Source organism: Parasteatoda tepidariorum, chromosome 9, assembly GCF_043381705.1.
Source record: "Parasteatoda tepidariorum isolate YZ-2023 chromosome 9, CAS_Ptep_4.0, whole genome shotgun sequence".
Lineage (NCBI taxonomy): Eukaryota > Metazoa > Arthropoda > Arachnida > Araneae > Theridiidae > Parasteatoda > Parasteatoda tepidariorum.
The window spans coordinates 36,710,932-36,738,384 of NC_092212.1; the positions used below are offsets into that span (position 1 = coordinate 36,710,932).

Here is a 27,453-nt window from a genome sequence, read left to right on the forward strand (position 1 = left end):
TTTCAAAACAATTATTAAGTGATATATGATAAATAAATGATATTAAAAGAAAAATATTGTAATTCTATAATTTTTATAAGCTTTTTTTCCCAGTACCAAATTTTTAAATTTCTAAATATTACATTTAAAAACAATAAAAAATTATCCTCTTACTTCTATTAGTCACTATAACAAAATGAGCTTTTTCAGGTTCTTTTAAGCACCGTGATGAAGTTAATGAGCAATTACTTTTTTCATCCTTTTCTTTTATTTCTCAAAATACAGTGATAATGCATATTTTGAATATTTTATACATCATAAACATTGCAACTTTTTTTTCATACATACAATAATAAAGAAGTTAAGTATCATTACACATAAAAAAATTATATTAACAGTGAATTATTAGTTACATCAAAACTTTAGAAACCAATTTAAAATAAAAGGAAAAAAGAGATTTATATATTGCTTAGTAACTTAAGATAAGATTTTAAAAAGAAATTAATGATTAACATACCAATACAACAATATGAAACAAACAATATATAATAAACATAAAAACATTAAATATATATAACATTTAAAAATTAAATAACATAGAGTCTTTGGTTGGTTTATGTAGTGGTTCGTCAATATCCGCTACATACACGTATCTTTAAAATACTTAAATGAAACTATTCAATATACAAATGAAAGAATTAGCATGTTCAACATACCATTTTTTAGGAATTATAGAACTTAAGAGCCATCTTCCCTTACCATTTTGGATTACTTAGCATTCATTTATTTGCTTTGTTCTTAAACTTTTGATAACAGAATAATATAGTTCACATTTGCGACCGGGTTGAATCTTGAAGAGTGAATATACATAATCATTTTAACTTCAAAATTAAATAAAGATGATTAAAACTTTTTTAAAATTTTCATCCAGCATCTGACAACCTCCATTGACATTGAGTTTGGCCACAAGGGAAGAGACCTCTTAAGTAAAGTAAACTAATATAATTTGTTTTAATGAGCTATTTATCTTTCAGAAAAAAATATGATGATAAAATAAAAACATCCTGATTTCTTGCATATCTCCAAATAGAGGACATGAATAATGCAAGAATTATATCACAGTTCCTGAAAAATGAAATCAGGATTACAAGAAGGAAGTACTAAGGCATTGAAATAATTGAACATTATAAGCTCAATGAACTAAAATAATTTAACTTAATTTATAGATTATTTTACTTTATAAAAAGTGTAGAGTAATTTAAAAAAATAAAATAATAAAAAATAAAGAAAGAAACATAGAATTTAAATTAATATATGTTGTGTCTTTAACAGAGTATTCATAGATTCAAATAGTTTAAAAATATTTTCTCTTTCCCTTGATGTTGTCAAAAGAGTATCAATAACGTTCCATATTTCAACGATATATTCCTTTCTTTTATTGTTTGTGTTTTTAAATATAGGGTGAGTTTGGTAAAAAAACAAAAAAGCTAAAAATTGAAATCCAAAAACACTTTTTAAATAATTGAAAAGTTTGAGCGGGAAAAAAGTGTATGCATGAAACATTCATTCACAGAATGCTATTGACGTTTTAATAAAAACATCGATGCAAGATTTTATTTAAATTGTGTGAATCTCAACCTCAATATGTGATTTTTAAATTACGCGAATACGAATCTTGATATTTAATTTTAAAATATATTGAATACGAATATCTATGTTTGGATTTTAAATCTCGTTTGTACGAATCTCTATGTTGGATTTAAAAATCGCGTTAATACGAATCTCTATGTTGGATTTAAAAATCGCGTTAATACGAATCTCGATATTTAATTTTAAAATCGCGTTACTACGAATCTCGATGTACGATTTTAAAATCGCATAGATACGAATCTCGATGTTTGATTTTAAAATAGTGTGAAATCGAATCTCGATCTTTGAACTTAAAATGGCGTGAATGCGAATTTTAATGTTTGATTTTAAAATCACGTGAATACAAATTCTGATGTGTAATTTTTAAGTCACAGGAATGATGCTAGTTATTTATTTATTTATTTTATTAAATTGAAAAAAAACTAATCCCCGCCTCAGAAAGTTTGAAAATCAAAGGCTATTACGTAATCATGGAAAAACTGCAGCTGTGTGAAGAAAGGAAAGAAATTCTCATATCATTTTCTAACAGATTGACTTGAGGTTAGGCTTAGGAAATTTGGACCATTTTTTTTTTTTTCCTTTTCTAGTAATATTAAAAAAAATTCCGCGAACAGCGTCTGTGCATATTATACTTTTCTGACTATTAGAAATACCACCTTGATCAAAAAGTTCCCGGAATTTATTCAGAAAATTAAAAATACAAGTTTATTCATCTAAATCTATATTGTCCCCTTCAAAGAAATCCCCATTGACTGCAACACACTTATGCCAGTGCTTGATCCAATCCTCGAAACATTTTTTATATTCGGTTTTCGGTATGTCCATCAGTGCATCCTGCGATTTTTACTTTGATAAACGCCATTACCATTTGATGAACGCAATTCACTTGTCTGATGTCTGGATTGCATGTCGTACTCATAAACCCACGTCTCGTCTCCATTAATGATCCTTTTGATGAATGTGGGATCGGATTCAGCCTCGCAAATCATGTCTTTTGCGACGTCAATACAGTCTCTTTTTTGCACGAAATTGAGGTCTTTTGGCACCAACTTTGCTACTACACGCAAAACCCAAATCATTTACCAAAATTTCTTGGACGGATCCATAGGCAATGTTCAAGCTCTCCGATATCTCTGTGATGGTTAATTTGCGGTTATTGACCAACATTTCTTTTACTTTATCAATGCTTTCGTCGGTTTTCGATGTCGATGGTCTGCCACAGCGTTCATCATCTTCGATTGACTCACAACCACTTTTGAACCGCTCGTGCCACTGGTAAACGACCGTTTTCTTCAGAGAATCGTTGCCGAAACACTTATCAACATTTGCAACGTTCGCGAACCATTAAATCCGTTTTTCATGCAAAATTTAGCGCAATTTCGCTGTTGCAAATTTAAATCCATTTCTAAAATTGTAAAAAATCTCCAACACACACAGAGATAGATGTACTCTTGGCTACGTAACTTTCGCAAATGTCGAGCTATGATGCTAAGATTTAGAGGTAATATCAACAACAGATGTACCAACTTAACAAAAAAAAACAGAACTCAAATCAGAACGATGGTAGCGCCAGCCGGGGGTTATTCCGGGAACTCTTTGATCAAGGTGGTAGGTTCACTAGTTTCCATAGCAGCAACGCAGACAATCTTGGATTTACGCTCCGAAGAAGTTTTCAAGAAAGCTAAATGCGTAAATCTAATCGCACAACATAAATAAAAAAGATATAAATCGAGAAGGAAAGTTTCAAAATCTCAATAAATTTCAGGTCTATCAGTAGGTCAGTAAAATTAGATAATCTGTAAATTTTGTAGATAATCCGTAAAAGTTGGCAAGAAAAAAATATTATTAATAGGATTAATTCAATCTTCAAAGTAGGAGAATTTTCAATTTTCCTTTTTACAATTTCTGAAATCAATTATCAATTTTGGGAGCCACATAGGCACCCAAAATATTTTGCGTGTTGCAAATTTTATTCTAACATTAGCTCTAATTTAAGTTTAACAGTTTAAATTCATTAAAAAAAATGTGTTACGCCATATACAATGGATGCCAGTTTATTTTGAAAATCTGCTAATATTTTCATCTTTACAAAAAGTAAAACATAAATAGATTTTCATAAAAAAAATATTAAATGTTATTTGGAAAATATTTTCTTACCTAAGCAATAGGATCTTTCTTATCTTCAGAAAGGCTGCCGTAAGTGTGAACATATGCATTTTGCAAAGGTGATGCTTCACGAGAAGGTACTCGTGAAACTTCTTGAGCATGAGAGGCGAGGGCTAAGTTCATTTTTCTTGGTGCATCTTCAACAACATTGTATAAGCCAAATATATGCCTTGGATTTAACCAGGCCACTAAACCAAGAGCAAACTAAAAGTAGTGAAATTTTTAAATAAGTACACAGAACTGTAAACTGTTAAAAAATAGCAAAGGAAAACAATAAAAAATATACAATATTCAATAGCAGATAATTATTGTGAAGTGCTTAGTACAGAATTCAAAAATATTTAATGATAATATTGAAATCACAGCAAACAATAAGAGTCTTTTTAAATATTAAACACACATATCACATCAAATTTTAATAGAAATTAAATATTAATAAAAAAATGTGATTAAAAGTTAAGTACAGTCTACACTCATTAGTAGGACTCTCTATTATAATAACCCTAATAAATTTTGTTTACTATTCCATACATACAGTATTAATTTTAATATTAAGTACTATGCCTACACTAAAACGTTCATTCCAGTATAGCAAAATACATATAGTTTCATTTTTTTCAATAAAAATTACCTCAAAAACAAGTATCAAATGATTTTGCTCTTTTAAAATTGGAAGCTTTAATTGACAATTAGTCATTGATTTAGTATAAGTCTTACAGAAATTATTTAAACTATTATTTCTTTTGATGTGACCAACTCCTTAAATGACCAACCTAGTAGCCAACTCCTTAAAATTTCCTTACATTATAATATTCCTTTGAATGATAGAAGAGGAAAGGACCCTAGATTCTTGTCCTAGATGTGCTTAAGTCAAAAAAATTATGGAATATGGATTACTATACATTGATAAACAAAACTGTTTATTGCTCAATCATATGGAAATCCAAATATATTCACATTACTAACTTATCAATACACTAATTTCTAAGGCTAATTTCTAATATGCTCATTTTTTAACAAAATAATACAAATATACATAAAGAATTTTTTGTATGTTTGAATATTTTTAAAAACTGAATATCTGCATTCCATATATATATTTTTCAGCTAATTTATATGAAAACACTATATAATGCATATATTGCATTATCTGATTCATGTTTTGAAAATAGAGTTTCTCGCTTCAAAACAAAATATTCAAATTAGAAATTAAATTATGAAACAATAAGTAGACAGTTTCTATTTATTAATTTTAAATTTAAAACGTTTTAAAATCAATTCTAATATTTCATGAATTAAAAAATATATATATTAAACACATTTTTTTAGAGTAAAAAGAGAGTATTTAAGGTGTAAAAATGCCGACAATTGGACACTGTTAATAAGAACATAAATAATTTTCCTTGCAAAATTATTGAAGATATTACTAAAAGAGATAACAATTTTCTAAGAGAAGTAAAGATATAAGTAAAACACACTTTAATAAATATTACTTTATACTAAGATGTGATATATAAAAATAAGTTTAATTTAAAACATGATTTTTTATGTCTTAAACTTGCACAACTATTAAAGTTTCAAAATGTTCTAGATTCCATGTTACATCCAAACACTTTGAGTAAAAAAAAGCAATAATTTGAAAATAAGAAAACTTAAAGACAGAAAATCTAATAACTAAATAAACATTTATACTTACAGCGAGTAATGTGCAAAGAGCCATGAGTGAAGCTGCTTGTGGAAAAGAGTAAAAGTCACATAACACACCTCCAAGAGAAGGTCCTGTGACCTCCCTGCAAGAGAAGAAAATATCTTAAACATATTACTAAAAAAAAAACATTAACATTCAAATAACAAAAAAAAAACATAATAATGACAATTAAAACATAATAACGATCAATAGCATTGACTCTTTTTAAAATATAGGCTTTTTATTTTAAAAACAGTATACATGTTTAAAATAGAAAGTGTTTCAAAGATGTTACTTACTGCCCACATATGCATAAAAAATATATATTAACAACGATGTAGTATTCAAAAACATGCATCTTTGTATGTGAACCAATTTAAGTGCTATACAAGAGTCACAACCATTTATTATAAAAGCTTTCAGTTTCAGAAAACTTCTACATTTATTGAAAGTTTAAAAACAATCATTAAAATAGTTAGTTATCATCAGAATTAGTAGATGCATTAATTTCCAATCTATCAGAGTAGTTAAAAGAGAATTTTTAGAGGATCTAAATTTAAACATGAATAACAGTAGTAGGGAACCGATTATCCGGAATGATCGGGACCTTCGCTATTCCGGATAACTAATTTTTCCGGTTTTCTGAATCGCTACAAAAAGCCGTTTTTTTATTGTTAAACCCAACTTAAAAAAATAAATATTTGGAAATAATCTTAAAAGGAAGAAAAAACGATGAAGTAATACACTAATAATTATTTCCAAAATGATGGTAAGGTAAACATCTTTCAAAAAAGAACGAAAAATCCTAAAATCTTATGAGGAAAAAAAAAATTTTTTTTTTTAAATGGCGGGAAAATTTATTGAATTTCGTTCCGGTTTTTTGGTTTTCCGGTTTTCTGATTTCCGGATAACGGGTTCTGTACTTAAAAATATTAAAATACTAAGAAATCATTGCCTAGCTAGATATATTAAGTGTTTGTCAAGCAAATTGAAATCTTTAGACTTAATGTGAATACATAAACCAATATAAATTTTTTTATGTTATCCTAATTTTTTGTAAGCTTACAATAATTAAAAATTTATATATATTTAGCAAATGTATCTTATTTTAATTAAAAGTTATCATTATATTGCTTCTAAACAGAGAGTCATAATGATAAACTAGAATTGCATTTGATTTCAACCATTATTGTTATAAAATAAAATCTATTGAATAGTATGAAATTTTAGGGGTTTAAAGAAAATAAAATTCGAGGTAATAAGAAAATAAGGGTAATAAGGAAATAAAATTTGAAAAACTAAAGAAAAAGCATATGAAAATTAAAGAGTGGGCTCCTCTTAATTTGACCATGGATAATTCAAAAATAGTACTGGATAATTAAAACTGGATAATTTTAATTATTTTCTTAATAAGTGCCTCAAATAATTTTCATAGTAAACTGTCAAATTAACACACTTATGATATTGTTGTATTAGATAATTATTGCAACATAACAGTATTCAATAAACACCACAATATTATTAGATTTAATAAATATTACAATAAAAAAAGTACCCAATAAGTATCACAACATTATTGTATCAGATTATTATTGCTATGTTATCATATTACGTTTATATAATGATTGCTACATTATCATATTCGCTATGGATTGCAATATTATTGTATGCTCGTTATTTATAAAAAGACCCTGTATCTGGAATATATTATGGAAACAAATTGTAATATATAAAATATAGTTATGACACAGAAAAATATTGATACTTTATGATACATTGACATTGCTCAGTTTTAATATACATTATGCTTACCCTAAAGAATACACAGAATTCCAGAGACCGGATACAACACTGTATGTATTGATATCATCTTCGAAACCATTATTCCTGGTTAAAAAAAATAATACATTTAAAAATGCTTAGAAAAATGCTAAAATTCATTTTCTAAGCGTATAAATTTGAACTTACATGCATACAATAAACATGCTCTCAAAAGTGGGAATCAGGGCAACAGCAATGAAGATTCCTAAAAATCCTAAAGAAGCTATACTCAACCAAAGACTCCTAAATGACAAATAGCAGAACATAGAAAACATTATTCAAAAATTCAGTTATTTTTCATAACTTTATTTTTTTATAACTTTATTTTTAACTATAATATTTCTTAGTAACTAACATGTTTAGTTTTATGCATAATTCAAATCAAAAAATTATTTAATTTTTTCATACATATTAATTGCAAAATTATAAAAAAAACTAACATGAGACAAGTAAGATGTTTTTAAGAACAAAAAAAAATTATTTTTTTCATATCATAAAAAATATTTTATTTTCTCAAGTAAATATGTTTGAATATTCTACTAATGTATCTTTGACCTGTGTATATCCTAAAAATTATTCAACTGGTTCATTCCAATTAATCAAAATTTAATTCTTATGTTTTTAAGTGTATTACATTAGACTACTGTCTGTACATTAGACCACTGACTGTATATCAGACCACTGTCTGCGATTTAAGAGCTTACAAATGTGAAGTGTTGCTACAACTCACTCACTACAACCCGTTCTTTTATTCAAATTTTACTACGAATTTTATATTTATTTGTCCTGACTGCACTCTTCTGCTTTCTGAGTAGGAAGGATTCTTTTTTTTTTTGGAAATTGAAGTGAGCCCATAATAAAATATAAGTTTTAAGATTTTTCCCTTTTTTCAGTAATATAAGTTTAATAAAATATAAGTTCTAAGAGTTTTCCGTTTTTTTTAGTATCCCTACACCAGTTCAGTTATCCAGTTATAGTGAGCATACAGCAGTCCAGTTATAGTGATCACTCTAAATTATCTAAATTAATATTTGTATTTCCTTGCTTAATTTGTTATTAATGTTCTGCCACGTGGTCAAATTCATGCAAAAAATAGTGCTTAATAGTCAACAAAATAATCAACATTAAAATTATGTAAAATTAATGAACTTCTTATGATTCTTATTTCTAGACAAACTTTATGTTTATATTTCTGCTGTATGTTAACTATTTGAAAACATATTCGTAGTCAATTTAAACTCGCAACCCTACCATTGAAAAATTCACAACACATTTCACAATTTAATATTCCACTCCACATCACCCAAATTATCACCACAAATGTGTTGGTTGGTTGGTTGGTGTCGTATCCTCTATAGAATCATATTTCATGGTGTGCTTGAATAGTTTTTGTTATTTCTATGGCATTAAAAGAATACAAATCCTCTTCTGTGGGGTAGTTCAAAAGGTGAAGGCCTGCAGCGACTGCAGGGCAGTTAAAAACATGATATGGTGTCAGTTCCACATTAAGACAGTTGCCACAGTTTTGATATTTTCTAGTCTTATCTGTAGAAATTTTCATGTAGAAATTTTCACCACAAATGTGTGAATGAATAATTAAAATCAAAGATCAAAAAATTTGTAATTAATTATGCTTAAAATCTTGATAAGAAGGTTTTGGTTTTTTTTTTATTAAATTAGGAAACAAAAAGCAAATTTAATATTTTAGCATTTCAAAGTTCGGAATCTTGATTTTCTTTCTTTAGCATTTCATGAGATAATTATGTAAACTTGAATTCAAACTAAAGTTTAACTGATGAAAGTTTAAACTAAGAACATCAAAAAACAACAACACAAAATGAAAATTCATTAAAGTTGAAATTTTTGCAAGGCTTGCAGAACTTTTTTAACAAGCAAATATTAAAAACCACTATATAACCTGAATTAAATATGAACAGGATTCGAAAGTTAAGATAAATTATTATATATATTTAATATATTATATTATAAACAATATTGAACTACAATATCAATACAGACCCTTGAATAGGTAAGATTTCTGAGGGACCCAACAAGAGCATTGACACAGTAATAAAAAGGAGACCAGAAAGCATGAGAGGATATTTATTTTCCTAGAAAAAAAATATATGTACAATCAATCACAAAATTGAAGTTTAATTTGCATTTCCTGCCTAAGAGAACAGTAGGCATTTCAAAACTATTAAAACATTTTAAATATCGTTAGGATATTTTACTTTTTTAATTAAAAGTCATTTTATTTTTTCATGATTAAAGTTCTCAGAAATTACTTTATTTGCAATGCAAAATTTGTGCAGTTTTTTGTTGGTAGAAGTAAAAGTACCTTTTGAATAACAGTAATTTTAAAAACATTTATTTGTGCAAATTATAATGTACTTAAATATAATTGTATTTATACAAAAGAGTAAGCAAAATTCTTGCAGTATCAAATACATGCTTATTAGTAAACAAAAAATTGGTTATTCAAAATTGGTTATTCAAAAAGGAAACAAGTATTTTATTATTCTTCATACAAAAAGCAGCATTTCTAAAAAAATTGATTTTTTCAAAAATAGGTTTACAATTTTGAAACATAAAATTCTAATAAATTATAAAAGTAGGAAATATTGTTCTCATATGAATATAACGTTGGTATGTACTTATGTTTAAATTCTGGCAACATCACGGTATGACCAAATTCCTCAAAAATACCATTCACTTTTTCTAATATGCCTAAGAAATAAGTTTTTTTTAAAAACGATTTTTTAAATAAAACCTTTGAAAACTTAGAAAAACAAATAATTTTAAAATATTTAGAATTCATAAAGTGGATAAACAAATCAAATAAATAAAATAATAAAAATATAATAATAAATATATAATAATCAGTCTTACAAGTCTTACTTAGTCAGTTATGCGATAATAATTGTGAATTTTTTAAATTTATTATTAATTGTGCATGTTATTTCACTTCAGAAACATGCTGAAAAAACAAGACTAATGTATTATAGCCAACAAATCCCATCTAGCATAGATCAGGAAGTTATTTTATTATGTATAATAGTGGTAATTTATACTCAAGATATCTTGAAGATAAATTATGATTATTATAGCAATTTTTAGCTAAGGAGTAAACTACTAATCAAATTTCAGAAATAAGTTTAAACGCACCCAGAAGTAAACTTACAGAAACATTTCAAATACATATACAACTATTTTAGTTTATTTATACTTACAAATTTATTGCTAAGCCAGCCAACAATAGGAGCAGCTATACCATAGGTAGCAGATAATAAAAGAAAGAGAAGACCAACTAAGCCTGCATCAAGACCATACTAGGGGAAAAAATTATAAATTAGAAAGATTTGAAACATTTTATTTTTTTCTTTAATATTAGATCAAAGGTGTATGAGAATGTTCAAGCATCATACAAATCACATCATTTACAAATAATTTACGAAATAAAAAGTTAATATTTATAATAATCTTCAACCATAATTGAGTTTTAAAAAAAGTTCCCTTTTTTATGTTTGATTTTATTAATGTTGCATTCTTCAGTATCCTAGAATAGGTTGACAATTCTCTTACTTATAAAATGGCATACTTAAGAAAATTAATCAATGTTAAATAATTTTAATATTAAGTACTTGATAAAAATTAAATTTACAATCTAAACTTTTTTTCTTTCCTTAATTGTCAACAATAAAGATATTTTGTCTTAGTTTCCTTAAACAAATAATATTAAAATTCTCATTATTTATTTTAATTTTAAATTTTTTATAATATTAAACATTCCCAGTAATCCAAGTAAAATTGGCAATAAAGTTTCATTAATTTGGGTAATGGCAAATTGCAAGATTTCCGATACACTTCTTAGTTTTATGACATCATTATAAAAAAATCCTTTAAAGAAATAAATAATAAATCTATCTAAAATTATCTTTCGATAACCTAAACCTGATTAATTTTCATTGAGAGAATATTTAAAGAAATACACAACTATTAGATTTAAAAGTGATTTTTCAATTCATCTTTTTCTGTTCATGAATATATATACTTACGTTCATGAATATATGTTCATGAATATATATTTTTTAATTTCATCAACAATAAAAAAGAGTGTAAACTATTAAAGAAATTCATAAGCAGTTAGATATTTAAAGAAATGTATGTAAGTAAAAAACAAAACTATATTAAATTAATGAAAATTATTAAATTTTTTTGACTTTGAAAAGTCGTCAACATTACAAGAATAAAATATTACCTGTCGCATGTGAGGCTCTAAAGTAGGATCTATAAATCCTAATATTTGAGATGTCATTGCAAGCAAAACGCAAATAACAAGTATGTGTGGCATAGACAATATTTTTAAGTAAGAAACTTCATTAGTGGATGCAATAACAGATTTTGGATCTAAAATGATATTTAATAATAATAATCGTCATCAAAATAATTTACATCATCATACAACAAACCATATTGTCAGCAAAAAAAAAAGTTCAAATAGCACTTGAATTGATATTAACACTAAAAATCTACATCCGGTAGAAAACAAAGTACTGTTTTAAATATATTAATGCTTATTAACACGATAAAAAAGTAAAATAAACAGCATAAAAATGGTATAAGTCAGTATACCAATAATGCTTTAAAGCTTTAACTGTATCTTCATTTCAGAATTCATTTTCTTTTAGATAATTAGTTATTTTTTTACTAGTTAAAAGTGATNTAATATATATATATATATTTATATAAAGCAGCATTGTTAAATGCAGCTTTAATTACATTTTTAAACAGGCAGAAAAAACAGCATTCTTGAGCGGCCTAATATAAAAAATGACAAAAATAAAGCCTTATGAAAAATATCACAAAATGGTTAAGAAAACAATATAAGTGTAGCTGTAAAGTTAGCTGAGTGCATAAGCTGAACTTGAAAGATAATATTTATATAATCAAACTGTACACAAGATGGGTGCAACATTTGAAGAAAAATTAATTGCATCTGCTAAAGAAAAATATCTTGTTCATAAACTCCCATGAAAGAACAAATAGATTCATTAATTATAAATTATGAGTAGTCTGTTTGATCAAAGAAAAGAAAAGGCTGTATTAGATTAGTTAGTAATTTATCAGTAAATTTAACACAAGATTGGATTTGTGCAAAAATCTTTTATCTTAGGAAATCTTGATGACAAATATTGAAAGTTGCCCTTCGTGCTTCATGCACAATTATAGATACATTTGTTTTTTAAAAAAATATTCTATTAATTTGAATTTTCTAGGAACCATTAATCAGAAAAAAAAATTCAGTTTTGAATTTTCAAAAAATAACAGGTTAAATTTTACTAAATAATTGAGCATTTTACTAAAATATCCAGACATTATACTGTAGTTGCGTGTAAACAAAACTTTTTATTGCACAAAAGAGATATTCTAAAAAAAAAGATATAAAAATTAAAATTTAGGGCTTGAGATAGCTTACCATCCAGATGAATATTATTGGTTGCAAACAGATTATAAATTATCAATTTTAACAATTAAAAGTCATTACTAATTGGTTAAAATTGTTTTTTACCATTTTAAAGTTATGATTTATTTCATTTTTTAATTTAATTTATTTAATTATTTTTATTTACTTTTATTTATTTATTTTTATTTATTTATTTATTTTTATTTATTTATTTATTTATTTTTACTATTTATTTTTATTTATTTATTTATATTTATTTTTTTATTTATTTATTTATTTTTACTTATTTAATTATTTTTATTTATTTTGTGATGTTTACAGTTAGCTGCATGAACCAGCAAAGAAAATCCACTCCATAGAAGGAAGTAGTTAAATCCATAAATAAGATCGAAACAAATCAGTTGAATTTTCAATTTCATTGGTCTATGATAAATGTTTCGTTAGTTGCAGCACAAAATGTATAATTTTTGAAGACATCATAAAACACACAATACAATATATTAATAATTTTTTCAATACAATATAGGTACAGATTTTCTATTTCAATACCTGGTGTTTTGAGCAATAACAAATACATGATTGGTACAGTGAATAAGACAAAACCACCAAGGGCATAAAATGGCAGGGTAAATCCACCAGCCTACATTGCAAAAATAAAACTCAAATTAATTAAAGAAATTGTTAAGTTAAACAGCATTAAAAAGATTTAAAGTTATTGCAATTATAAACTAAACATAAAAAATACTAATCGAGCTCTTAAAAAAATATTTTTTTTTTTGAATTATGGAAACATGTAGTACTAAGATTAAACCTAAATTACTTAATTTAAATCAGTGTCATTCTTCAATAATCATTTGACTCACAGACTACAAATTAAAAATCTGATTTATATTTTTCCTTTATTAATGTCAAGGGAAGCACTCTTAAATTTTTATTAAAACACAGTTAAGTGATAAAATTTAACATTTCTTTCAATTTTTGAAGATGTTCAGCGTTATAACAGTTTAAATCCTAAATTTAATGAAAATAGGTAGTTTATTAGACGAATGTTTAGTTATCTAGGATTAAATAAATTAACTATGCAATGCTATCATACAATGCTTTAGCTTGAGCATTAAAAAAATTTATTTATTATAAATCAATTTGTGAAATTATCATCAATTTAGTCTTTTTTTTTAAAAAAATTTATTGATTTTTTGACAAAAAACAAGGACACAAAAGAGAAAAAAAACTATTTTCAAAATACAGTCTAGTTTATTAAGTGATCCAAATTTTTATAGCTATTTTTTTTAACATAGCTATTTTTCTTTAACATTTTCAAACATTGTTTGCTAAAATACAAGATGTTTCAAAAATATTTAAAAATTTTTTTAGACGAGTCATATGTGCAGATAAACAAACTTTTAGGCGATAAAAAAAATTCTAATGTAAAGAACTGAGAATAACATAGCATTCCATGACCTGAAAAGTAGCCAAAAAATAGTAGCAGATGTACGATAGCTGATAACAAAATACAGTCAAAACCAACAATTTTTTATTTTATTTTTTTGCAGTAGCAGAAAAGCAGACAAATCTTGCCACCATATAACACTGCATAATCTAGCTAATGATACCACCACATACACTGGTAATGATACTGAATAGCTTTGAGATTCCGTAGAAAAAATATCAAAGCTCGATGGATTGGGTGCCAAATCAATTTTAGAAGTGCACACACAGACATTTTTGATAATGATTTCATTTCTATGATGTGCCAAACATACATTAAATCTCTATCGCAACATTTTTTACAAGCTGTATAACCTTCAATGTGAAAAATTTCTAACTTCATAAGCAAGACATCTTGTTATCTATCAATTTGAAGAGATGATTCAATAATTTTGAAAAAGGAAAAAACAAAGTGCTTGATGAAATTTTTGATTTTTTCTCAAAATGTAAGGTTTCATGCAAGACCTTACTTTGAAGAGCATTAATTGCAAAAAAAAAATCTAAGTTAATAAGTAACATAAATGATTATAATAAATAATTTAAAAGGTAAAAGTAAAGTAAAGCATGTCCGCAACAGCCCGTTGTGAGGCAGAGGGGTCACGGATGTTAAGGCTCCACAATTTTGTGGTAGGATTGTAGCAATATAGTCAGCATTATACACAGCCTGTGTTTACTCTTAGAAAAGCTGGTACCTATCGATCTGAAGCTGGGTGGGCTTTAAGAAACCACTAGGGATCAAATCCCAGTTCTTAACGACGACAGTTTAGTGCCTTAAATTTAATGGGTAACTCTAATCAATAACAGTGTTTTCATCATAGAAAAAAAATGGGTGAGAATTTCTCACCCTTTCTCAAAAACAGGGTGAGATTTCAGAAAGTTAAGTGAGATTTCTAAAAACTGAAAAAAATACAAATAGACTTGGAAAAAAAATTTCTTTTATTATAATACATTTTTAACGTCTTCTATTTTTTAAAGCATTGAATATTTTTGCTGCATCATCATAGAAGATTTTGCCTTTACAAGGTATTTGTCCATCTTACATAAGTGCATAAAAAAATTTGAACGTCTTACATGAAAAACCATACCTACAGTAAGCACGTGGCTGCAGAGAAATGTATTCTAAAAGGGGTTCCGTGGTTCGGAGGGGTTGTGTTCTGTTGTTCGAAAAGGTTCTGAACAATACCTACTGGTAAATAGGAAAGCTAGATAACGGGGCAAGTGTTGAAAATAATGAAGATCCAGGAAGAAAAGTGAAACGGATTTTATTCTAAATGACGTAATTCGAAGCTTTTTCCAAAATGTGAGAAATTCGCGAATTTTGAAATTGATTTATAGAATGCGCGAATTTCTCACGGAAATAATTTTTTAATGCGAGAAAAGAAAAAAATATGCGAGATTCTCGCGCTGTAGTGAAAACACTGTACAAGTAATCACTCACACAGAATACAGGTCAAAAAACCTATTCTACTAAGACAATAAATTGCCTCTAGTAATTAATTTAATTTTGTTTAAATGTTTAACCCTTATAAATTTTAAAAACCAAACTTTTCTAAATGGTGCATACATTTTACTATGACAGTTATTTATAAGCAAGTGCAAATCTGTTTAAGAAGTTAAACTTATAGCATAAGTGATTATAATAAATAGTTTAAAAGGTTACTGCAACAATATATAAATAACCACAAGTAATCGTTCACACAAAATACAGGGGCAAAAACATACACATGGGTGATTGTGAGCCCAATTAAAAAATCCTGAAAATTTCCTCAGTAAAATCATTAATGACGCATTTAAAAAAATTAATATCTTTATAAATTTAAATCATTGATATTTTCACAACGTGAAATTCTATATTAATTATATGCAGCGTAATTTAAATTAATAATTACGTATTTAGTTTACTTTTATCTCTAATCACATTTATTATTCTACCAGAAAAAATATTTACAAATGAAAGAGATGCCAAGCATAAATTCTAGTTCTAATATTTTTAAATAACATATACAAGAATTTTTATACATAAATGTTATCGATGATTTCTGTAAAATTCTGAGCTTTGAATTTCCTGAAATTTCCGGATTGCGGTTAGAGAAAAATTCAGATTTTTTCCAGACCACAATCATCTCTGTATACAGCCCCAAGATAATAAATTGCTTCAAGTAACTAATTCTATTTTATATTTGTTTTTTAATAAATATAAAATAGAATTAGTTACTTGAAGCAATTTATTATCTTGGGGCTGTATGCAGAGATGATTGTGCTCCAGAAAAAAATCTGAATTTTTCACTAACCGCAATACGGAAATTTCAGGAAATCCAAAGTTCAGAATTTTACAGAAATCAGTTAACCCTTTTAACCCTTCTAAACTTTCAAAAATATTTTTTTTTCTATTTACTAAGAGAGTTACATATAAGCAAATAAAAATCTGTTTATGAAAATAAACTTACAGCATAAAGTGCCCCTCCGATTGCAGGTCCTACACTCATACCAATTCCCATGCTTGTTTCAACAAGACCCTAAGGAAAGAAAAAAAGCAAAGTTTAAATAACTTAAAAAGTCAATTTTACTTTTAAAGCTAAACATCTCTAAGTAAAATTGTAAATTTGTCAAGATTGGCATAAGACATCTATTTCCTTCTGGTGGTTAATCTAAGGATCAGAAATCTGATATTATGATCTTTATTATTGGAATAAAATACAAGAATAATTTAAAATATAATAATTTACTAGCTTTTAAGCTGCTATACAACTTTTATTAAATATAAAATTATAATAAAAGTTTTCTCTTATAACATTAGTAAATTATAAATATTACCACAAATCAATGCATTTCTCACATAAGTAAATACAGTAGTTATATGAGTTCTTTTCATAATTAAATATTTGAATTTTGGTTTATTCAACTAAATTCAACTTCTAAAAGGAAAAGAAGCTTAATTTTCATTATTAATTGTGGAAATTGCAGCTACTTAAAGAGCATAAACCTAAGGCTTACATGGAAAGGTAAACATCTAGTTTAAAAGTAGAAACAGACAAGTGAATAAGCTGCTGGTAGACAGACATAATGTTGACTAGGTGGAAATAAATTGGAAAAATCTCTAACTTTTCTCTTTTCCCCCTTAGTTAATTGTTATACTTAGATTTGCACTATCCACCAAGATTTTGCTTAGCTGTCAATAAATCAGAAATTACCAAACCTAATAATCTAAGTAAAAATAAATAAAATGAAACATTGAAGTTAATAAATTATTTAATTTAAAAAAAATTTAAAACAAATATTGTTGTAAGAATAAAACTCTCTTACTTGAATATTGTATTAGATTCACATGAGAAAAATTATAATGAGATGTAAGACAAACATGTGAGTGTAGAAAAAGTTCTTTTAATCTTTGCAGCTCACAAAACAAGAAAAATGAACTATAGTTGAGAATAAACAAGTCATTTTTCTTATTAAACAAAAACAAAAAATGAATAAATAATGGTTTCAAGTTATCATCATCAATAAATTATGAAAAATATTTTTACAGAAAATTCAATTAATTTATATATTTCTATATTCCTTTTTTAATAGAAATTTTTTACTAATGCTATTCATTTCATGTTTCTAACAAATGAAGCAAATTAATTTAAATTCAAATAAATTATCTTTATAAAAAACTACGAAAATAATAATAAAAAAAGATAGAATTTACAAAAACTTCTCTCATACATCACTGTGTTTAGGTATAATTGTTTAAGCATTACATAGCAATGAATAAACTTAAAATGATGTAATTGAAAAATGAAAAAAATTATTTTTTGAAAATTTATTTAATAAATATTTACGAAAATAGTGCTGATATGGTCAGGAAATTGGTCAATTAATATTGTCATTGAGGCAGTACAAAATGCAGCAGCTCCAATCGCTTCAAATGCGCGTACAATAAAACATAATGCTGTGAATTCCACAGTTCCATCAACCAGATCTAATAAACTAAAAAAAAAAGAAAGCAGGTTTTTAAAAAAAAATTCTTTAAAAAAACATATACAGCTTATACACATGCTTATATATACACATCTTTTTAAGAAGAATCGTTTTAATTTGAAACTTCATACAAAAACTTTTAAAATGTATAAAAATTGTTTGTATTATTGTTTTAATTAAAAAAAATTATTTAAAAAGTAACTTTTATAAGAAGTACAAAACATATTTATTAAATTTAAAATTGTTCCACTTTGATGACAATTAGATAAGTTTAGCCTAGGGATGCGTCTAAAACATGCTCATATTTTCATTATTTAGTAACAAATTTCAATATCTGGTTAACAATTCCTATTATTTGGTGGTAACAGCTAAGTTAGCCAGATATCCATTAGTAGTTAACATTCATTTATGCAAAAGATCATATAAGAATAAAACTATATTTATAAAACAAGGATTTTTGAAATCAATATACTCTACCGATATCTAAATCAATTATGCTGAAATTACTAATTTTAGTATTGTCAAAATTGAATTTATGCCCAAGATTCTAACAAAGTGCTGTAATTGATAATTTCTCATACTCTTGATAAGTGAAATATCATAGTTTTCTAAAGTCTAGCCTAAATTTTATAGTGTACATCTAGTTTGTCCAATGTAGCCAAGGTCTCACTGACGCTAAATGTTGTATAATAGAATAATTTCTGGGGCATTTACCGTATTCCTTGTTAGCGTGACCATTTTAACGATCATTTAATGCTGGATCATTTTGATGCTCTAACAAAACCCATAAAAATGATTGGGTCCTACATAACACAGTGAAATATACATTCATGCAAAAACTATAAACATAGGATGAAATGACACTTTAATTCTTCTTTTTATCCTTTGTACTCTTGTTACCACTATATATATATATATNAATAAGTGTATATAAAAATTTAAATTTCTATTGTACGAAGAATTACTTACCCAAATAATATGTTAGTTGTACCACAAAAGGCAACACCGGAAAAGAGCATAAATTTTGCACCAACATAGGGAAGCTGGAAAAAGTATGAAAGTGTAATAAAGCGTCAATAAATTATCCTAAATATTCAAAATATACAGTAAAACATCTTTACTACAGTACTTCATGAACTGGCTAAAGATAATTACATAGAGAGAGGAAATCTTATACCAAAGGTCGATAAACTAACATAAACATGTTTATTAACAAAAAACAAATTTTTTATATTATGTACTACAATATAAAATATCTAAATTTGTGTTGCTTTAAAATGTATGCCATTATATAAACGTCTATCTTGGAAAAAGGGGAAAAAGCTTCAGTAGGATGTTAATTATTATTAAGGCACAATAAAATTGGATAATTTTGTTATGCAATATAACTAATTTTATTAAAAATATAGAATTAATTGATGTGATTTAAGATAAACATGATATATTATTATAATCAACTGTCATGATACACAATTATAGTTTAAAATTAATGGAATGAAAATAGGAAGAAATTTAACACATGCGACCTTCAAGTAAGCTAAGTTGTTAGATAATTAATTAGATAAAAGCCATTGCCTGGCACTTCCCTGGAAGACAATGGTTTTTCACTCATCAGCAAAAATAAAATAAATAAAATTTTAAAAAAACTAGAAAGAGGCATGTGATGATAATATAAAAAAATCACCTTCTGAGTATTTAATTGAGCAGAGGAAAATGGTTTTATAGGTGTTTCTAGCTGAACCAGTAATTATCAACGCTAGACTTTTGAAAGTTACAAGCCATTGGGACTTAGAGCTTCTTAATTTCTGGGGTAACAGGAGAATTTTCAATTATGTGGGCCATGATTAAGATTGATGCCCAGTGGCTGGGCTGTAGCGCTTCACGCTGTCGTGCCACAGGTCCCTGGTTCGATCCTTGGGTCGGGCAAGGTTGACTCAGCTTTTCATCCCTTCAGTGGATCGATAAAATGAGCACTAAGCATGCTTGGAAGCTAAACACTGGGGGTTCCGCGTTGGGCTGACCACTCAATCGGAACATCTGCTCTTGCACCTCAGAGCCCAAAAGGTCAAGAAAATTGAGGCGGACACAGTAGGCCTTGGCTTTCCATGGGCTGGCGCGCCACTGAGTTTTATTATTAAGATTAATGTAAATCTTTTTTTTTAAAGATATATAAAAATTATGTGTTTCACTATTAAAAAAAAATAAGGAGACAATTAGTAACTGATTCAGTAATAATTAAACAAATAATAAAACCATAACTCCATATCGATTGATTTTAAAAGCTCAAAATTTCGTCATCTTTTCTAACTATAATTAGGTAACGACATTAATTAGGAAAGGTAGGATTTTCTTTGTAAAAATGCCTCATACTAAAATCAACTGAAAAAACAGAGTTTCATCTATTATTTGATTAAAAACTTGATTCGCTTCAAAAATATACAAATTGAAAATAACAGTCAGCATGTTTCAAGCTCTCATAAACTGACATCTATTTTCATGATTTGCCAGACCTAAATGAGAAGAAACAAAAGCGATTTCAAATGTAAAGTTACCAACAAAAAATGGAAAAAAAAAGGTGGAAAAAAAAACACAGTAACAGAGAGAACATTTAAAAGTTTAATCTATTTAAGTCAGTCTAGTACAAAATCATGTAACCTTGGCGGAAATATTTTAATAATAAATTTTCTTCTGTCCAACTGTATATTAAAGGTAACCCCATACCTTCCCTGCTAATGATAATACAGGGAGCAAAAAAATAAAATTACTAATGCTATTTTTATTAAAAGTTGCTCAGTTAATTAATTATTATTACACTAATATTACGATACATTCATGAAATTAAATAAAATAAATATATATGCTTACCATTTTACCGAAAAATGGAGACGTTAACATTATTAATAGGGCATAAATGCTAAAGACGAACCCAGATACAGCCTCTCGCATTCCTTTGTTTGATGCCTGAGAAATATAAGAAAAAATAAAAAATTTTACAGTAATAAGAGACACATTTTGATCATGAAAAGGATATTCAAATTACATGAAATTGCAAGCTATTGATAAATATTATTATATCTTATTACATATTCAGCTACAGAAATGCTTTGAGTGACATTTTTACAAATTTTTATAATAATGCAAATGAAATTTTGCCAACCCATTTATTCTTAAAACTTGCCACTTTTAAAATAATCCAATAATTTACAAAACTACATCACCAAGTCACTAGATAACATCATCGGGGAAAGTTTTGAACAAGTTTGCTCATTCTGATAGATAATTAATGTCTTAGGCTTCAGACTTATAATATATCAGTATTTTTTTTTTTAAATAACTCAATTTATAAATAATAATAAATAAAAAAAAATTTTAATTTTAAAAAGTGGGAGCATTTTAGGCAAAGAAATTATTATAAATAAAACCAAAAATCAAGAAAATTCTATTTCTGAAATGCTAACTATCATGCATGCTTATTTCCTTGGCAAACGAAGAAGCAGTTTGATATGATTTGCCATAACCATGACAATGAATGGTTATCTTTTTCTGTTTATGTTTCTAAACACAATAAGATTAGCTTTTGTTTAAACATTTCATTTTATAGTTATAATTATTTTATAGGTCGAAGTTGAATTTTAAAAAATTTAAACCTTACATTAACAATAACTTAGAAATAGTTAAGCAATAACTAAATTTAGTTCATCAATTGGAACCCCAGAAACAAGAAATAAAAGCACTGCTTTCAGATTTTTATATTGGTGGGTCTTTACATTGATCTTTATTTAGCAATATTGATAAGCTCCTCCGTGTTCTATCCCAATACATAAAAATTCATTGAAAAAAATATACAAAGGAGCTGTGTTCCTATACAAATTAAGCCTTGAAGGTAATTATAGATAATAATGATAAGAAATTATGACGCCCAGTGGCTGAGCGGTAGTGCTTCGCGCTATCGTGCCACAGGTCTCTGGTTCAATCCTCGGGCCGGGCAAGGTTGACTCAGCCTTTCATCCCTTCAGTGGGTCGATAAATGAGTACCAAGCATGCTTGGGAACTAAACACTGGGGGTTCTGCGTTCGGCTGACCACTTGACCGGAACATCTGCTCCTGCACCCCAGAGCCCAAGGTCAAGAAAACTGAGATGGGCACAGTAGGCCTTGGCCCTTTATGAGCTGTCGCGCCACTGAGTTTAGTTTTTCAGATCTTTATATTGGTGGGTCTTTATATTGATCTTTATTTCGCAATATTGATAAACTCCCCCGTATTCTATCCTAAAACATAAAAATTAATTGAAAAAAAAATACAAAGGAGCTGTGTTCCTATACAAATTAAGTCTTGAAGGTAATTATAGATAATGATGCCTGATACACACTAATAATTATAAACTATTAGTAATAGAATTTAATTAGTTTTTAATAGCATTAAAAAAATTAAACATAGATTGATTTTAAAAAATCAGTTATAAAAATTCTTTGTGTGAGAAAAACTATCACAAAAGTACTTACCTCACGAGGAAAAAATGGAGCTATAATTGACATACTCAAATAAGCAGTAAAATCCACTAAACATAAACACATAACTACAAGGATTTTGTCTCTGGGGAACGGTGCTTTTTCTATAAGTTCTTCTTCATCTGTGCTTGGAGCTGGAGGAATACTAGATTTGTTTAAAGCTCCAGTTGAAGGAGCTAAATGTTTTTCCTTAGGGTGGAGCCTTGGTATTGCAGCAAGTCTACCTTTACTGGATGATACCATCGATAACCTTCTCTCCATGTCAGGCCGACGACGTAATATATCTTCGGAGACACTGCGTATCATTGAGCAGTTTTGATGCAGGGAATTAATGGTTTCTTCACTATAATCAGCACTTTTTGAATATATCTGCTCATCATCGTCACTATCATCATCATCATCAACTGAAAGCGAGACATGGAAGCTTCTGTTCCCATTTTGAGGTGCTATAAATACCCTGCTGTCAACTAAGCCATCGTACAACGCATCAAGTTTGAGAGGTGATTTCGGAACATATTTAGCAAGTTGACTTCTTGGAGATTCGTGGTAACCATTGAAGTTCTTTGGAAGAGATGAATGCACTTGATTTTCAAAAGATTTCTCATCATCATTGATAAGCCTTTGTTCATCCGAATGATGAAAATTTTCATACATTGGACTTTCCAAATTACTGGAAGATATTTTATCCTGTTCATCACTTTCTTCATTTGCTGCTTCCTTTTCTGAATTAGGTTGCTTCATTATGAGGAAATTTAGCACAGCTAGAAAATAAAAATTATCACATTTAATTCATGTGAAAATGAATTTAAATTTTATTTACACTATTAATACTTGAAACTTCAATAGTTAAAATAAATATTTTCTTAAATTTAATCATCTAACTATTAATTTTATTTATATATAATGAAAAGAATAACTTTATCAAGTATTCATATTTCAAAATAATGAGCCAGAGCATTTTACATTTTATGTTTTCCAAAGATTGCCCTCTGATAAGAAAGAATTCAAACAAGAGAGTTGAGTTCAGAGAACGAAAGCAAAATATCTTATCTCTACAAAGATAATAATAGGCAGAATGACAAGCAGGTAAATTATAAAGAAATTAAATAACACACAAAATCTAGATAAGCTTTAAGCAAATATGAGTGAAATTCACCTGAACAAAAGAGTCTTATATAAAACAAGGATTTAGATATAAAATAATTATTTAGAGATAATACATATAAAATTATAGTAAAATAATTAGAAAGATCACAATTTTTTTTTAAAATTATTCTTGAAAAATTGAATTTTGAATGTAAAAAGGATGAATAAGAAGAAATTTGAAAACTTTTGAAAAAAATGCATTATAATTTCATAAAAAATTAACAATTTGCAAATTAAAGTTCCTTAAGAGGGTGCAATAAGTTCTTGTCAGAAAACAAAATATCACTCTTGGTATATAAACTAATTTTAGAGTCAGTACACAAATAAATTCAAATTTTTAAAACCTTATTCCTAGAAACTGTAAGATATATTTATATATAACTGATTATAGTTATATATTTTAAGATATAATTATATATAATTGATATTTTAGATTATCAGAGACAAGCAAATAAAATTATATAATTAAAAAATGTGCATAAATGTTTCTTTGAAAAACTGGCTTACAAAAACTGTGTCCATTTGGTCTATTCAAAACGAAAATCAAATTATTTCATGCAAAAAACCATCAATTAAAACACCAAATTTCAACACTATTAAAAAAACTCTCCAAAAATTTCTTTTATTCAGGTTTTCTAATACAGAGATTAATATGTTAAATATTAGGTATCTAAAACTTAATGAATTTTTTATTCAAAAATTTTAATTTACTAATCTTAACTATCTGCTAAGTAAATAGTAGAAAAAACCAATGCACTGTGCTTAATGTTATATTAATGTTACTAGTCAGAAATAATAAAAATAATTTTTACACTAAAAAGTTAGTTTATTTTAGGTCAAACATTGAAAATTTATAAAATTCAGTATTATATTCCTTGAAATATGCTTAAATTACATTAATTATAAGACACAAAAAAAAAATTGTGCATGAAAAATAATATTTCACTAAATCAATGGACAAAATTTAGTTTATATTCAGTTTTAATATTTGTTTTATTTAATTTACAGAACTTGCATCTTTAGTCCAAAATAAAAATGTATGATTAATCTCAAATGGAATAATTATACATTTTCAAAGAGCCGAATTCATCAATAACCGTCTCAAGTTAAACAAGAGCAGTTTCAAAATTTCTCAACAGGTGTTTGCTCCAATTGAATTACTAATTTTTATAGATGTCTTCAGAACCTTTGAAAATAGTAGAAAAATAAAGTTAGTAAGAAACATACACCAGAGTGTAAAAAAATAAATAAAACTAAAGCTATTGAAATGATATGTTTTTGCTACTATGGGTTGACCTCTAGTTTAAAAATGTTATTTCTAGATTTAATTCAAGAAGCAAAATCCATTTGATATGACATTTGACAAACATGATAATTTTGATGGAAAGTTTTACTACTTGAAACATAAAATAAGTGAACTCTTTACAATAATACTTAATTAACTTTATAACTTTACTTAATATATCAGTACTTTTTACAGTAGCTTACTGAAAAGTATCAATTTATTTAAACTGAGATAACTATTACTATATATGGTACTTAATAAGAAACTAATAATTAGGGTGACCTGGGGTAATTCACGATCACTCTGTTTCTGGGGTAAATAATGATCACCTGAGTTTTATTTAAAAAAATAATATTTTTTTAGATTTGAGACATGGACAAGAATGCTTGTACACTTTACTAAAGTATAACTACATTTACTTAATAACAGTTTTTTGTTTAATCTAACAAAATAAGTATCTTTTAAAATGCTTTCTGTATTTTCCATNCTAGATTTAATTCAAGAAGCAAAATCCATTTCATATGACATTTCACAAACATGATAATTTTGATGGAAAGTTTTACTACTTGAAACATAAAATAAGTGAACTCTTTACAATAATACTTAATTAACTTTATAACTTTACTTAATATATCAGTACTTTTTACATTAGCTTACTGAAAAGTATCAATTTATTTAAACTGAGATAACTATAACTATATATGGTACTTAATAAGAAACTAATAATTAATCTTAGGATTCATATGAAACCAAGGAAATCCACTAGTAGAAGGTCAAAAAATGCTTTTTGTTCAACAATTTTAAAATTATTTTGAACTAAATATATCTAAATTTTTATGTGTTTACAACGTTTTGAAATGACACATAAAAATTTAAAAGAAAATTAAACATTAAAAAAAGTGCAATAAAAACATTAATAGTAATTTCTAATAGAATTAATAATTATAAATTGGATCAGTAAAGTGTATGATGAAGGGTTAATCAATCATGATTTTTTAATTTAATTATTACTTCCTCAGAATTATGTTCAAATCAACCAGATTGGAAAATATGTGATCCATGGAAATCAAAGTTTTCAAACTGCAATCAAATTTTAGAAAGTCTTCATCAAATAACTAGAAACCATTTAAAAGAAAACAAACTGCAAGTTCATAATTTTTAACAAAGATATAAAATAAAAAAAATCCATGCAATTTAAATTCATTGAGCAATAATAAAAAATACCCATTTAATTAAGAAAGGTAAGCTTTAGTTTTGTTCAAAAGTTTTAATTTTTTAAGCGAATGTCGAAATTTAATCTACATAAGTACTTAATAAGTGTAGAATAATTATGACAACAAAATTTTCTTAGATCTAAAAAACAATGTTAATAATTTTAGTAAATGTTACAATGTTAATAATTTTTATTTTATTGTATTTTTTATTACATCGAAAGTGTTGCTATTGTTTTAATTCTTTTATTAAATAAAATTACCAAATAACTAACATATTAAAAATTACAAATTTCGTAAGGAAATAGAAATTTCAACGCTAGATACGATTTGAAAACTATAAGAAACTGTTTAGCAATCAAGTAAATAAAAACTATTCTCAAAAGAGCAACACAATAAAAAAAATTCCTCTGAAACTCACATTATTATTCACTACTCTTAGTACAAATTTACATTTGTTTACTTCTATCTTTTAGTCAGAGACCATTTAGTTATGATTCACCGCAATAATGCTGCCTATTAATTTATACTTACGATATTATGACAGCCAAGAAAAAAGGGTCTACAGGTTTGAAATACCAGTTACATAAACCGCAAATAATACTACTCAATCTTCGCAAAAATAAAATTTTCAGTACTGTTTCTCGTGATGCGTGATGTTTAAAAAAAGACATTACTTACACAGCATGTCGATAATTCTTTCGGCTTAATTGACATTGACAATGAACTCTATAAAAACATACAATTTCAATGGGAGACAGAAAAGAAATTAAATAGTAAATGTAGCCAAATAGTAGCTATAATTAGATTGTTTACTACGTAAGGAATCAAATAAATAAGGAAACTTACACTTGGTGACAATCAAGACGGATTAAGAAATAAGTAACTCTTTTTTAGATGGATGTGATTAAGGAAGAATAGATTTATGGTATATAATAAGTATTTGTGTGTTTTTGGAAAAAATTTTTACTAACTGAAACTTTTATTTTCATCTTAATTAGTTTCGTTTTCCTCATAACCTAATTCATTCAAGCAACCGATCTAGAAGATCGGTCTGCTTAAAGAAATGTGATGATGCCATC

General features: G+C 26.7%; 1 protein-coding gene across 4 annotated transcripts; it reads right to left on the bottom strand.

Moving 5' to 3' along the window:
• Nucleotides 1-239: 239 nt before the first annotated feature.
• LOC107455362 (MFS-type transporter SLC18B1) lies at nucleotides 240-27,361 on the bottom strand. 4 transcript variants are annotated; one of them, XM_016072893.4, is made up of 15 exons: nucleotides 27,221-27,361; nucleotides 22,724-23,490; nucleotides 21,087-21,182; nucleotides 19,191-19,264; nucleotides 18,083-18,230; nucleotides 16,706-16,774; nucleotides 13,320-13,410; nucleotides 11,565-11,713; nucleotides 10,537-10,635; nucleotides 9,323-9,414; nucleotides 7,451-7,546; nucleotides 7,295-7,369; nucleotides 5,492-5,585; nucleotides 3,787-3,999; nucleotides 240-1,104 (listed from the first exon to the last, which is right to left on the bottom strand). In XM_016072893.4, exons 2-14 carry the CDS (start codon nucleotides 23,468-23,470, stop codon nucleotides 3,787-3,789), a joined length of 2,043 nt encoding a protein of 680 aa, XP_015928379.1. In that variant the 5' UTR covers nucleotides 23,471-23,490; nucleotides 27,221-27,361; the 3' UTR covers nucleotides 240-1,104. The 4 variants fall into 4 exon arrangements, with proteins under 4 accessions (XP_015928379.1, XP_015928378.1, XP_042897059.1 ...); XM_016072892.3 differs by lacking the exon at nucleotides 27,221-27,361 and adding an exon at nucleotides 27,053-27,172; XM_043041125.2 differs by lacking the exon at nucleotides 27,221-27,361 and adding an exon at nucleotides 26,906-27,015.
• Nucleotides 27,362-27,453: the final 92 nt, after the last annotated feature.